At 38.1% G+C, this 14,973-nt stretch overlaps 1 protein-coding gene across 1 annotated transcript in view; it reads left to right on the top strand.

The window, feature by feature from the left end:
* FHOD3 (formin homology 2 domain containing 3) overlaps positions 1 to 14,973 on the top strand; it is a 354,314-nt gene that overhangs the window by 5,641 nt on the left and 333,700 nt on the right. The window contains exon 3 of the mRNA XM_027881870.1: positions 13,815 to 13,879. Coding sequence (XP_027737671.1) covers positions 13,815 to 13,879 — 65 coding nt within the window. The remainder of the gene's footprint in view (positions 1 to 13,814; positions 13,880 to 14,973) is intronic.

Genomic DNA, 14,973 nt, shown 5'->3' with positions numbered 1-14,973 from the left:
CTGTTACTGAATATAGAGAAAAGAGGCATTTGGTAGTTGCCATCTACTTCCAGCAGAATCTAAACTTCTGTTTAAGGAAGGAGAAAACCCTACACACATGTCCCCATAGCCTGTAGGGCTAACTCTGGGAGTAAAATGGGTGGGGATTGAACTGCTTTCCTGACTCCACAACTTTGGTACTGCCATTTATACCCTTGGGAATAGCTCTGGGATTCAGAAGAATCAGAAAATTTTTATATGGGGGTTGTTTTTGGAATGGAGGTGGCCAAATAATGAGGCTGGTTCTGCAGAAGATGTTGCAATTAGGGAAAGGGTCAGTAAGAGGATGTAGAAAACTGACTTTCTGTTCAAGGAATGGTTAGTTTGGTTGTTGGGTTGGTCAGTTGGTTTTTGTGTTTTTTTTTTTTCTCCACTTGCTTCCAACACAAGTTACTTTGTGGGTGCTTAATTGTGAAGGTAGTTTAGGTGGGCTGGGTTTTAAGGTGTTTGCTAAGGTGTCCATGACAGGTAGGTCCTTTCCTTTGTGTTTCCTTGTGATTTTACGCAGAAAGCAAGAATTGTAAAGAAGTTGATGCATTTAAATTACCATAAAATTACTAAAGTTCTTTTTATGGACATACCTTAACAGGCCCTAAAGGTAGCCCACAAGGTAACAGAGTCCTAAACTGCAGAACGCGAGTTTCTTCAGACAGTATGCTGTGAGCAGTGGAAATTTCCTCAAGGAATATGTTTTCAAGACTTATGTTCAGCAGAAAGATTGTTTTAAAATACTTCTGACAAATCACTTCAGTGCTAATGTTTTTGCATTCCTTCTAGATGCCCTATCTCAAACCATTTTGACTGGGTGAGCCACTTTTAAGTTGGATGACAGACCTTTTCCCTCTTGCTGCTGCTCTTCGTTCTGGGCTTGATTGAGAATGTTGAAGGCAGTGAAGTCTGTGATCTCACATGCTCTTTTCCTGCTTATGTACTGTGTTTTGCCTGCTTAGACTTTGCAAATAGCACAGTTGTGAGCATGAAAACTTTTTGTCACTTGTTAACATAAGGAAGTTGGGGATGCATTTGAAGGTTAATTTGGTTTTTTGTCTCACAAAAATGGTGTGGCTCATTTCTTAAAGAGGTACTGCAAACTAGTAGATTCTATGCTGATTTTGTATTAGCTTGAACAGTGTATTTGTGTTTGTTCACTGTTAGAAAATGCTCTCAGTTTGTGATAGATGTCTCTCCATGTTTTGTCTAGATGTCATTTCCATAATGTTTCTCAGTTCCAACAGGAAGAAAAATAAGGGAGTGCCTGTGGAAGACTGTCATTGTGTTGATACAAACAGTAGAGACTGCCACTGCTTATTGAAATTATTTAGTCATGGTGTGAAGAATGTATTAGTCCACGCAAATATTTTGATTTCTGTCATATTTAGTTCTTAGTTTGACTAAATACTCAAGCTGCAAAATGTAATGAATGGTCACAGTAAAAAGCATGCAACAAAGCAAGGAAGAAAATCCCACAACCAAACCAATCCTCAAACCAAAAAACCTGAGCTAAGAGGTCATGGTAATTTTTGGAGGGTGTAAGACTTTTTACAAGGTAGCAGTATTTCAGTCTATCATGTATCAGATTCCAGTGTTGAACCACATTTTGAAGTATGCTTAGCTAAAACTTTACTGTTGCAGAATAAATGACCATAAAGATTAAGATTTCACATTCCTAATGAAATACATTTTTTTTCTGCATGACTAAGTTGATGCTTTTTTAATACCCTCACAAAGTTGGTGGAAAGTAGCTTTTACTGCCTATGTTTCAAAACTTTATGCAGCTTTTTAACTTCATAATTTTTAATCCTAATAAGATGTCTTTTCTTTATAAAATAAAAAAAATTAGATAGAATGTTGAAACTAATCTTTAGGTGGAACTGTAGAAATTTGTCTCTGTAGTTATTTTGCGATAACCCTTGACAACAAAATGAAATAAAATTACAGGTCTGTTTTATTGTCTTTAACCCAAGAGAAGGTTTCCCTGCTAGAGAACAGTAGGCAGTGGCATCTCTGAGCATTCACGCTTCCAGAGCATGTAATCGAAATAATTATGCAAATGTGCATATATTTTGTAGGCCTGACAAATGAGACGTGTGGCTTTGAAGGATGTGCTCTGACAATAAGATGGAGACAATTAACAGTTTAAAGTTCTACCTTGGAAATTATTGCTCAGTTATGAGATAAGGATTTCTTGTCAGTGGATCTGCTTGGCACAGTATCTTGTGCAGAAATGGCTGTCGAATTAAGGTTTCTTACTTGTCGTGAAATACTACTACTTTTGTAGTTAAAAAATTAATACTGATGTGTAAATGTAAAATGTAGCTTTAAAGCTGCCTTGATGGTGTAGAAGTAAATCTCTTACGCATATATTTGGATCAGAGACGGCATGCTGCTTTGCTTACACCAAAGGACTCAAGATGTAAGATCCATGGGCTAGTGAAAAGAACCTGTGGTCCCTAGCTTTGGTTGGCTATCCAGCAGGGAGATGGAGTGTGACAGTAAGAGCAGAATAGCCATCACAGCTATCTGTGGTGTGAAGTTGAAGTCTGGGGTTGTAAAATGGGGGTGGAGTCCATACACCTTACAACTTCATTCCAGTCTAGATGGATAACGTTCAGCCAAATAGCATACAAAAAAGGTGGTGATACTGCATAGACTTAACTTGGACTGATATGCTGAACATGTCCTTCAAAGGGAAGCAGAGTTGGCTTTGCCCTTCTCCAAGTGCCACAGTCTTCGAAACTGTACCACACTCCTTCCAACTGAGGAGCCAGCATCTGTAGTAGCGCCTTCCTTGACTTGGGTGAGGAGGCTTCATGAGGTTTTTCCTCTCTGTGTGGTTTTGGTTTGAGGGGAGTAGCAACCTGGAATTGGTAGACCTGATAGGGCAGGTAATGGGCAGCTCTTGGAGTTCACACTTGAGAAATGTGAAGGGACATAGTCCTCTTAACCCATGTCCTGAATTGTTCCTGCAGTCTGGTTTTATTGCGTTGTTTTTTTTTTATTAAGTTGTTGTGGTTTTTTTTTTTTTTTTTTTTGGAGGTGGTTTTCTTTTTTGTGAACATATTTTCCTGTTGGGTTTTTTTGAGAACTTGACTCATGACTTTAGAGCTTTTGTTTGCCAAGGCTGCAACAGCTGTGTCTATTTCTCTCCCACTTTGCCCCAGAGTTTACTCAGACATCTCTGTTGTTGAGGGAAAAATCTATCTCTGTACCAAGGTACCTGTGGAAATGTTTGAAGATCTGCTATTTTTGAATTTTATTGATTACTACTGGCAAATAAATGCAATAAGAGTGGTTTTCTTCAAAAATCATTTCCATTGCAAACTGTGTTGCAAAAATATTGTTGTGCTTAGCTCTCTCCCAGGCTGTTACATACCACAAAAAGTGCCAAACCAAAAAGTGTGTGAATAATTCTTACCATTTTTCCTTGGACGACTTCTTTAGAGATAGCCTAATTTGGCATCCAGGTTTACATGTGAAAATAGCTGAGAAGTCCAATATTTTATGGTGGAAACTTAAATAAAAACAGCTTATGGAAACAGCTGATGCCAGATGTTCTATTTAAAACCATTTAATTTTATTAACATTGAAGCTCCTTAATAGCTGTTTGCACTCTGCCCTCCTCCTCGATGACGAGGCTATAAGCTAAGTGAGCAGCTCTTGAGGCTTGGAAATGTGTTTCTCTTCAATTCGTGAGGAGGAAATCCCTTCCTCTCTCCATAAACAGATTGTCTGCAGGGCTTCACGTAGGACTGCCAGAAAGCACTGTAGAACTACTCTGAACTAGAACTATTGATTTGAGAATCCAAATTGGGACAGCAACAACACTGTGCGCATTCGCTGTCTGCTGGTGCAAACTGGTGTGCTATTGCAGTGCAATTGCCTGGAGCGTGTGGGCAGCTGGGTGAGTTTGTGCTGGGTAATTAGTAAAAGCTGTGAACTAGCTACACTTCCTATTCCATGGCAAAAATTCTTGTGCCTGCTCCTACCCTGTGGTAATCGCAGGGGAGATTTGTGTAACTCACACTCTGTTTTACCCCATGGGAATTTGTTTGTCTATGTGCTTGGTGTGTGGGGTGTGTTTGTTTTAGCAACGATTAAACTAAGGTGGTAATCTGCTTCTGATAAAATTGTCTCCAATTTAACCTCCGGTTGTGAGCTAGCAGCTTAAACCACTGCAAATCTCTGACTAGCCCAGGATCTCCGGTAATGAAGCCGTGAAAACTAGTGACTACTGCCAGGGTTAAGACCACAGCAAAATAGAAATTTATTTCACGTTTACTGCACTGTAATTGTGCTTGCTAGCAAAGGCCTTGATGGCCCAGCAATAAATGTAAAGCCCATTTCCGGAGTGGAATTAATATGGAGAAGTAAGCGGCCTGAGGGCAGTGTTTTATATTTAAGAATTTGTATGTCAAGTTACAAAGAAGCCCTTGCCAAATATGATGCTATTGGAAAACTTCCAAAAAGCAGAAAGAAACACAAAGTAGTACGTTGATCAGTGCAAAGTAGACTTTATGTGCTTACATACACATATGCATATTCTACTGCAAAGTAGGACAGCTTTTTAAAGTAGTTCTTGCTGAGTCTGGTAAAATTAATTACATTCTGAGAAAGTGTAACTGGACATTTAAGCCAGTAGGACATTTCTTTGAAATGTATTGTGTTGCTTTGGACAATATCCTCTTCAGTTTGTTATTTAATCATCCATTACACTGGAAAATCATAGGGCTTTTTTCCTTAAGGTGATAGAGAACAATTTCTAGTGGAAAGGAAATGTTGAAGGAAATTTATTTAAACTATTTTTTACAAACTAAGTCAGTTTTTGGCTTATTTTAATTTTGAAAAAAAAATTAGATCTTTCTCTTGCTTCTGCAAGTCAGAGTCAGGTCAGGTACCAGGGGCCTTTGTGAGAATGAAAATGATTACACAGATGCTGTTTGCCTCTGCTCTGCCACTATGGAACTTCTAATGAAGTTGGTCACAGAATCACAGAATGGGTCAAGTGGGAAGGGACCACGGTGGATCATTTGGTCTGACCTCCCTGTTCAAGCAGCTTATCCTAGAGCACATTGTACCGGGTTGTGTCCAGATGTTTTTTGAGTATCTCCAGTGAGGGAGACTCTACAACCTCTCTGGGCAACCTGTTCCAATTCTTGGTCACCCACATAGGAAAGAATTTCTTCCTCATGTTCAGGTGGAACTTCCTCTCCAGCAGTTTCTGCCTCTTCTATTGGCTGTCACCACCGAGGAGAGCCTTGATCCATCCTCTCAACACCTTTCCTTCAGATACTTATAAAGATTCCCTTTCAGTTGCCTCTCCTCAAGGCTGAACAGGCACAGCTCCCATAACCTTACCTGATAAGAGAGATGCTTCAATCTGTTAATCATCTTTGTAGCTCTCCAGTGGACTTGCTCCAGGAGCTCCGTGACTCTCTCGTACTGAGGAGCCCAACACTGGACACAGCACTCCAGATGTGGCCTCACTAAGGCTGAGGGGCAAGATCACCTCCCTCAACCTGCTGGCAATGTTCTTCCTAATGCACCCAGACCACCCAAGTGGCCTGGCTCTTTTTTCTCCGGGAACCAAAGCTGTGAGTCTGATAGTGTGGCTGGGAGCACTAGAGGGACCCTTTGCCTGAGGAGGTGGAAGCATAAAGTGACTCAGCTGTGGGGTGGTTAAGTTATTTTACTTTCCTCCTTGTGCTGTAGGTTCACAGCTCTTCTAATATATTTTCTTTCAAAAATCCTGATTTTTGAAATGCACCTGTTTTGCCAAGTGTGAAAAAGTTTTAAATTAAATTTCTAATGTAACATGAACTTCAAAGTACAGGTGGTAGCAAAACCACATGACTAGAAATTACCTGGTGTAAAGATTTCCTGGGAGGAATGTGCAGCCAGAGCTTGAGAGCCACTGACAACCGTGGGAAATTTGTAACCTAAGAACTGGAAAGCATTGATTAAGTGATATGTCTCTGCACAAGAATATGATGCAAGGTTGACAAGAAATGGGGAAACAATGCTTTTGGTTTTGTTTTGATCAGAAGCAATATTATTGTTAAAAGAGCTATTCTAATGCCATTTTCTTCACCATTTTCCAACTCATAAAGTTTGTGTTTTCTTAATGCAAAAATATAAGATGGAAATGTAACTGCTCATGCTATCAGTGTCTCACAAAGTAACACTGAAAATAGTTATATATGGGTTGAGCCTTGGGGGTGCGAAAAGGACATAGATTTGTTCACGTATAAGGACAGCTCTTGAAAAATGGTCAATTTGCTGTTTGCGAAAGCAGTAGTCATCCCTCAAATATTTGAGGGGCTGTTAGAAGGTTTTTGTTTTAATGTGTAGAAATAGAGCCATTAACAACTGAGAAATAACCAGCATGATGATTCAGAAAGTAGGGGAAGGAAGTGGGGAGGGAATTCTCACTTTCTGAAGTTTGCTTGCACATAAACTACTAAAAAGGACAAATGGAACAAACGTTCCCCCATTCTGAACTTGCTGCATTTCACAGTGTGTAAAACTGAATCACTGTCTTTTGGCAAAAATCATTGCCTTGTGGTGAGGTACGCAAAAGACTCCACCCAGACCTTTACTGACATATACTCAGAATACGTTAGTAATAAATAATTTCATGCTATTCGTGTGGATTATAATGGATACTTGGTGAATCCCTTGAATGTTTCACTCAGTGCTTCTGAGTTTCTCCTTTTCTTCCCCCTTCTCCTTCTATCCCATTTGTTTCTGTTTAAAAAGAGATAAAAATAAGAACAATGGCAATGCTGCTTAGTAAATGCTGTACCTGCCGAGAGTAAAGGGGATGTGAAAACCCAGCACCTTGTAGTGACCAAAGTAGCCTTTAGGTAGTCCTTATTTCCTATTTTTGGCTGCCCAATTTTTGTTTAGGGAATATGCTGTTAAGATTATTTCTATATGAATTAGTAAAGTTTTAAGTACTTTCATGTTTTGTTTTTTTAATGAAGAGTGAACAGACATCTGAATAGTCACTATCTGTTTACTTTTTTTTGTCCACTCTTGTCAAATGATTGTTACTTTAGTGTGTCATGAGCCATGAATACTCTAAACAAAACTACTATCCTAAATAATTAGATGACTTGCAAGTGTATTGCAAGAACAGGATGTAGATGTGTTCTGACTTCACACTAAGTTTTTAGAGGGAAAAACTGAGCTAAGAGAGAAAAGTCCACTGACTTCTTATGAGGAGGAGTGTATGTGTTTGCCTCCAGCTGCCTGTCATGTACCAGAATAGATTGCTAGTGCTGTCATTCATTTGAAGCATACTGGAACTGAATCTTAGCATTTAAAAGACTTCTTTTTAATTATTGACTTTATTTCCTGAGCTCCTTTGTTTCCATTATTCAATGGGAATAACATGAGCTTGAACATGACAGTTAGATCTTTGGATAATAATCACCAAAAACTTCAAAAAAGTTATTTGTTTGGGTAAGATTTTCGGATGAGTTTCAGAGAGATTCCTAATTCCTCTCTGCATGCACGTGTGCACTTTCTCACTTTCAAAAGACTTGGCTTTTGTACAACTTTTTTTTTTTTTTTTTTTAAGTGTCAGAATTTTTTTTTCCATCGTTTGAATCTGCAGTTGAATGGAGAAGCATATCACAGTGAAACTGCAGTCAAACCGTACCTTAACAGCTTTGAAATCAAAGCCTAGAATTTATGCTGTCTGATTAATAGCAGGTTAAGAAACACTTTCCTTATTGTGTGTGTGCTGGCTTGAAGATCCTTTTCAGGGAAAACCTGATAGATTCAAGTGCTTGGACTCTGGCAAAAATTTCATCCTTTATGCATTCAACAAGGAACAGTTTGTTTTCCACTGCTGATGTGGAGTACCTTAAACTATGAAGCAGCTGACTGTGAAGCAATACCCCAATGCAGAATCATTTTCTACTCCCTGGAAGGTGTGTGCAAGTGAAGATGGAAATGTATTGGTTCTGAAATGAAAATGGGAAAGACCTTTGCAAGAATAATGCACTCTAGACCAGAGCATCTCTGTTGCCGTGCACTTGCTTCTGGTGGCATAGTGTTGTCTGGGTTTCTTTTGTGGGAATCAGAGATTCCTTCTAAAGCTTAGGAATTTTTGTTGGATGCTGTTCTCATTAAGCTACTCCTCTTGGAAAATGTGAATGTGATTATTTGAGATGGTTAATGGTCCATGAAGAAACCTGAGTGCTATGAGAGGCTGTAACAAAATGTGAAGCATGTGTTATGTGCGTGTGTTTTGAAAGCAGTACCTATGTTAAATAGGTTTTCATAATGGTTACGTTGTTATATCAGGAAAATATAACAGGTGCAGAATTGTTAAAGGGTAAGTTGTCAGGTTAGGCTGATATTAAATGCTTCTAAGTCTGGAAATATTTTCAGTGTTGCTAAGTTAAGGTTAGTTTTCATCCAGCCTCTGCCCTCTTTGCAAGAGGCAACAGCCCATGGTGTTAGTTTAGCTTGGTACAGTAACATGTTGTGTTTTACTTTGGTAGTGGTTGCAAAGGTGATGAAAAAGTCATCTAACTATTTCAAGAGAGGCTTGGGACCAGGCTAATGTATGCGTGGCTGATCTGACACTACCTGGTTCATAGTTGGCTTCGCTCTGAGCGATTGACTGATACTGCATCTAATAGCAATGTGAAAAACTGAGTATGGGGGAAATTGGAGGCTGGAGGAGCGGGAAACCTTCCCATCTAATAACAACTGAATATACAAGGTACCTATACTGTTTGCCAGTATATGATTTCACCTTTTTTTTCCCCAGATTTGGTGAAACTTAAGAAGTTGGGTTTTATGTGGAGTTTCACGAGTTATATGCAGGCTGCAACTGTAAACCAGTTGCTCTAGTAGGAGCAACTATCCTCATAGTAGGATGAGGAAGGGGGTAAACTGTGCTGTTAGCCCAATGCAATGGGAACAATAAGGTTCATGCTCTGGACCTCCAGACTTACAATCCCTTTGCTGCTATTACCAGTTTGAACTGAAACTTCTAGAATCCATTTTCCACCACACCGAGGCTATCTTGACGGAAACGTGGGTGAGATCTGAGGGAAAGGGTAGTTTTGTTAGTTTAAGTACCAAAACACATACAGGCATAAAGAAACTGCTACAGTTTTCAGGAGGTTTTGTGTAATTGTCCTTACTAGCACAGCTAATGATTTTTCTCTCTGAGTTATCCTCGAGAATCATCCCTATCTACAGCTGACTGATAACACTAATCTTAATGGATAAAATCCCTACTTGGAACAGAGTAAAATGAGAGTCATGGGAATATGCTAGTTTAAAACTGCTCTGAGGGTAGGATATGATTGCTTAATGTAATCTATTTATTCATTTAAAAAAAGCCAAAAAACTAGAAGCATCCCAAAGAGATGCATCACTCTTAATTGCTGTGTTGCCATAAGAATGTGTTTAGCACTTCATCAAAGATTCAGATCCACGTTTGCCTTTATGGGATTAGAGTTTTTTTTAAATATTCTTTAAATGTTTTAGGAATAGAAAAATATACAGACCCTAACAAAGAATAGACCTTAGACACTCTCTTACCTACATTAACTGAAAAGCTACAAGTTGTTCCTGAACTAAAATTGTGTCTTCTAACAGTACTAGACTTTACTTCTGCTTGTGATGGCCTTTAGATAAATCAGGTGTCTGCTACAGATTTTTTTTTTAGAAAATACAATGAAGAATAGTAAATTTGCTTTACAGTCAACTACATTACTAGAGAGTGTTATTAACACCATTGCAATTTATCTGCTGCTGTGCAATCAAACTGTGGCTTTTTACCTGGTTGTCAAGTATTGTGTAGAAAGCAACAAGAGGAGCACAGAAGGTGTAATATAGCCTTCTGTAGAATTAACAGATCTAATGAATTTTTTTACTGAGTAATTAAGTAATTAAGTAATCATTAAGAACATTTGAAAAGTATTTTTCTCTTTTGGTTTTCAGTGATAAAATAATGTGTTCCCAGAAGCAGGAGATTGTTCTTAAAAAGGACTAAATTTATTGAATTGAAATATCTAGGTCTTTGGAAAAATATTATGCAGTTTGAATGGTTGCCTAACCTGAAAGAAAGAAAACATTGAAATAGAAAATGTATGTTAATTGATGCATTCTCCTATTTTGCAAAGATGAGCTTTGACAGGGAAGTGATTGTGTTCTGCCCTACTAATAATATCAAGGGATCTTAACTGTACGATTACATAAAAATCTGATTTTTTATACTAACAACTAAACTTTAGTATAGATCTGAGATGTCAGTGTCCCAATAAAATAAGTTCTTATAAAAATTCCTTACATAGTTTCCTTGAAACATTAAAAGGAAAACTTTGTGTGGTGTCGGTTTCTTTTGGTTTACTTGTTTTGATTTTTAAATTATTATAATTTTATTTAATAAAATTTTCCCTCCCTTTATCCCCCAACACCATTCTCGTTATTTCTATTTTGGTTGAAAGATTGCTTGGCTCAGTCATAGGCTTTACTTCAAAACAAGTTACTGTTTAAGACAGCCAATTGAGGTATTATTTTTAAAATGTAATTTAAATCAAGTATTGGATGTGTATAATTGACTGAAACTATTTGTAATGTGGTATTTCAAAAATTACAAAATAAAGCATTATATTGCATAAGTCAGACACTCAGTGAGCTGTTGGCATGTATTTATTTAAATTAATTTATTAGAGAAGTTGAATATAGGAAATGTTTTGTATCTTCCCAGGACTAGAAGTTAATCTTCCAGTGATAACGATTCTAATCTCAACATAGATTAACAGCATGCTATGTCAGCACAATATGTGAAATTTACCTGCTCTACTACTGCTAAATTGTAGCTATTAAATTAGCTCTATTACTTCTTGGCATTTTTTAATAAATAGTAGTCAGTTGCCCTCACTCAAACGTATTGTTTCTTTAAAAAGTCATATCATTAAAACTACAAGCCTTAGTTAAGAGTAGATTGCAAGCTTTGTTACATATCTAGGTTTTGGTTTTAATAAATGAAGCTTTTTTGTTGGAAATTCTTTTCTGCATTGTAATTTTGAACCTGTTTTTTTTAATGCAAATGATCTGTCTGTCCCACCCTGGTATCGGGACAAACTTGCCTACAGGGATGCTTTTTGATGTTAGTTTGATGGTATTTGACCAGTACTTCATGAATCTGTGAAATCATGGATGGATTTCAAGGTATCCCGTTTTTTGGCATGTATTATTGTAAGATGCTTGCTATGAAATTGGTGAGTGTGTAATAATGGATGTAATAATTTTCAGTGATGTTCGTTTTGCAAAAGTGTTATTCATGCTGTGTGATAGTCAGAAATATTCAGCAGGGAATTGCATCATTTTTGGTGTTTTACATGTCACTGGTCTTATTATAATTAGCTTCTGTTGATATATGTAGTATGTCTAAACCCCATGAAATGTCTCTGTAGTGATGATCATAGTGCAGCCTGGGAAAGAGTGCGGGAATGCACCACTACAAATGAGTCTTCATCTTTGTAATTTCTGGGGTTAGAATCGTATTGATTTTGGTAGACTGGAAAGATTGCCAGTGTGACCAATGCCTGATAAGAATAGAAATTAATGTTTGTGAGAATTTCCTGTCTGATGAGATACAAGAGTTGGAATGATAGTGGAGAACAGAGCCTGTAGAAGAGAGCTGCTCTGAGTTTTGCTTTAAGTTTTCAGGGGTCTTTGTAGGGAGGTGAGGGAGGGAGAAGTAGCACCACTGCTGAAGCTTGGAGAGCTACCAAAATAACAAAAAGGTATTGCTTATATTGGGAAACATCATGAAACATCTTTAGAAAAGAGGGAAAGACTGTATGAAATTGTAATGGGCCTGAATCTTACAAGCCTTAAAATGGACCTGATTTTTTAGATCCTGGTGTTCGTTCACTCACTGGTTGATGGCTGAGCACTACTTGCTCTCTGCTCTTCCAACAGATCACCACAGACTTGTTAAAAATCTGCAGGAGGTGAGCACAGACAAAGACTGTGTCCAACCAGAATGACAGGAGAAGTTTAGGTGGGAAAGAGTCAGTCCTAAACCTGAAGCTCCTCCAGGAAATTTTGCAGTCAGAACTACAGACAGCTCTTGTGGGGGCAATAGTGTGTTGTTGCTTGCCCCTTCCGAAGTTCTCAAGGGAAGAGTTGCACTTTGCCCAAATGGTGTCCAAGCAGACCCATTAAAGAGTAATTTCCATTAAAGGTTTGTTTGGTTTTGTTTGTTTGTTTGCTTTTAAATCTATGTTAGTTAAATTTTTTTTAATCTATAGAGAATTGTTGCCATTCTGAAACTGGAATTAGCAGGGATATAGGTCTATGTTAACCACTTTTTTCAGTTCCTTAATGTGCTTTTTTTCTCATAAGTTTTTCAAGGAGCAATATTTTTCTGAAAAATACCTGGCACTACTTTACTGACCTGCCTTCCCCTGCAAAATTTTTTAGGGAAATGACATAAAGCTTTTTTTTTTTTTTAATGAAAATAATTAAAAATATTTTTGTTCCTCAAAACAACTGTGGGCAGAAAACTAGTAAGGTGAAGAAGAACCTTTGTTGTTACTAGAGAAATGTGGATTTTTAAATTACAGCCAGTAGAAAATTGTGCTGGGTGTCTGTGTGAAGGGGTTTGGCCCTGAAAACTCTTCAGCAGAGTTGCAAAGTATATAACTGAGGAAGGTTGTGCTGTTTTGTTCTCAAACATATATAAGAAGTGGGTCTAGGGTTCGCATGACACAAAATAAGCTGCATCAGTGTATTCTAAAAACAGTTTGGCTTCATGCATGTTTTCCCACAATAAATTCACTGAATCACAGGATGGCTGAGGTTGGAAGGGACCTCTGGACGTCATCTCGGCCGCCTAGAGCCACTTGTCCAGGAACTGCATCTTTAGTTTCAGATAAAAGAGGAAGAATATGCTGCTGTGCAAACAGAAAAGACATTTGGCTTTTTTAACCCCCCCCCACCTTCCCTCAGGTGAGCGGGTTTGGCCACAGAGACAAAGTGCTGTCCTCATGCCATTTTGCAGGTGTAGCACCTAGAAATCAAAAACAGTGTTCTTGCCTAGATTGAAAAAGTGCAGCTAATACTAATATGTTTGAAAAACAAAGGAGGTATGTAGCAACTAATTACTCATTACATTTAATGGAATCTCAGTATGGAACTGAGAGCCAGAGCGAAGGAGAGCTCAGTTTTGCCTCTTCACTTGGAAAACACAGCTGTCTTTGTGCTTTAAAGACTGATTAGGCTTAGATCTGTGAAAGTGTCATCGACCTCTTGTTTGAACTTGCATTTTCTTTTAATGCTTGGCTATACCTAGCATTAAAGTATTTCTGTGAAAATTAAAATGTGCAGTCATCACTTAGTACTTGTCTAATACAGACTTCTAGAGAGGGGTTGTGTTGGGTTGACCTTGGCAAGCTTCCAGATGCCCACCCAGCTGCTCTCTTGCTCCCCATCCTTAACAGCAGGGAGGGAATAGAAAATGAAAAAACTCATTGAGTGAGATAAAGATGGGGAGACCACTCGCCAATTGCTTTCAGGGACAAAACAGACTCGACTTGAGGAAATTAATTTATTGCAAATTAAAGTAGCAGTAGATTATGAGAAACAAAGACATAATTTATATTAGATACAATAACTGACTTCCTTTACCTCCCACCCTTTTTTTTTTTTTCCTAGGCTTAACTTCACTGCTTCATTCCCAACTCCTCTGCTTCCTCCCTACACCTTTATAAATTTTTTCTCTCTTTTCTTTTTAGGAGAGGTAAGAAGCACAGTATAATTCTGAGGACCCAGCTGTCAGTGAGAGTCCATGCCTGCATTGGTAAGTTAAGTTCCATGTGTCTGAAAGACAGAAAATAAACAGAATCAATTTCCAAGAAGCAAATCTGTGGAGTATCAGTCAGAGTTACCGTGTTCCAAGTTGAGGATAATGGCAAATAAATTGTGGGGTTTTTTCTTTCTGTTCTGTTTGCTGTGTGCTGAAATTAGGTTACATTAGTTATACTATCCTTAAAACATGTTAAACATCCTAGGGAAGTATAGTGTTTGATAATGAAGTATAGGGTTTGACAGTGAAGTGTGATGACCGGGGGGTGCTTTGGAGAATCTTTGATTATCTGTCTTGTCATAGCCTTTATGTGTGTCCAAAGAAGATTGTGTTCTGGATTGGGAAGGGCTTTTGAAGAATTGTTGGCTGACAGCTAAGTAATACATTTTAATAGCATTCAAAGTTTATTACTTCACATCTTGCAGATTTTGGCTGCATATCTGTCATTATCACAGTGTCAGTGTCTTAAAAACCCTGATTAAAACAATGCTTTCACGAGGAAAAGTCTGATGAAAGTCACAAAGGGTGTGTCAAAAGAGCTTTAGGGTTTTGTGAACAGAGGTTGGTGTACTGTGATGGTGTTAATATGTTCTCCAGTGCTGTACTGAGCAGAGTGTTTCACTGGGTGTTAGTGGCAAAGCTAATGTTCATATTCTGGTGATACTATCATATATGATATGGGAGGCTATTTAAAAAAAAAAAAAAAAGTAAAATTCCTGTGTGTCTGCGGCACAGTCACCTGTTTTGTTTTCAACTTCTCCGTGGTATATTCAGCACTCTAATACGTTTTATTTGTTGTTGCTCTTGCTTCAAGAGATGATAGCTGAAACCTTGAAGTATAGGTATTTTCCTTAAAAGGAGGAGGAGAAAGTCAAAATTTTGTGTCATTTCTACAGTGATACCGCAGTTGGAGGCTTTAAATACAGCTAAGCTTTTTTCTCCTGCCCCCAGGACGTGTTATGAAATGGCGTTTCTGAGAATCTGAACTGAGCATAAGCAACCTACAGAATTCCTCAAATACCTCCCATTGAGAACGATCTCTAGGCTGCTTCATGCAGGAACATTTTCTCCTTTACTATCATTGACTT

This window comes from Empidonax traillii, unplaced genomic scaffold (assembly GCF_003031625.1).
Source record: "Empidonax traillii isolate 1590-97213 ecotype Southwest subspecies unplaced genomic scaffold, ASM303162v1 scaffold98:size2021230, whole genome shotgun sequence".
Classification (NCBI taxonomy): domain Eukaryota; kingdom Metazoa; phylum Chordata; class Aves; order Passeriformes; family Tyrannidae; genus Empidonax; species Empidonax traillii.
The sequence above is the reverse complement of the archived record's forward strand: the minus strand, read 5'-3'. Positions and strand labels throughout refer to the sequence as shown.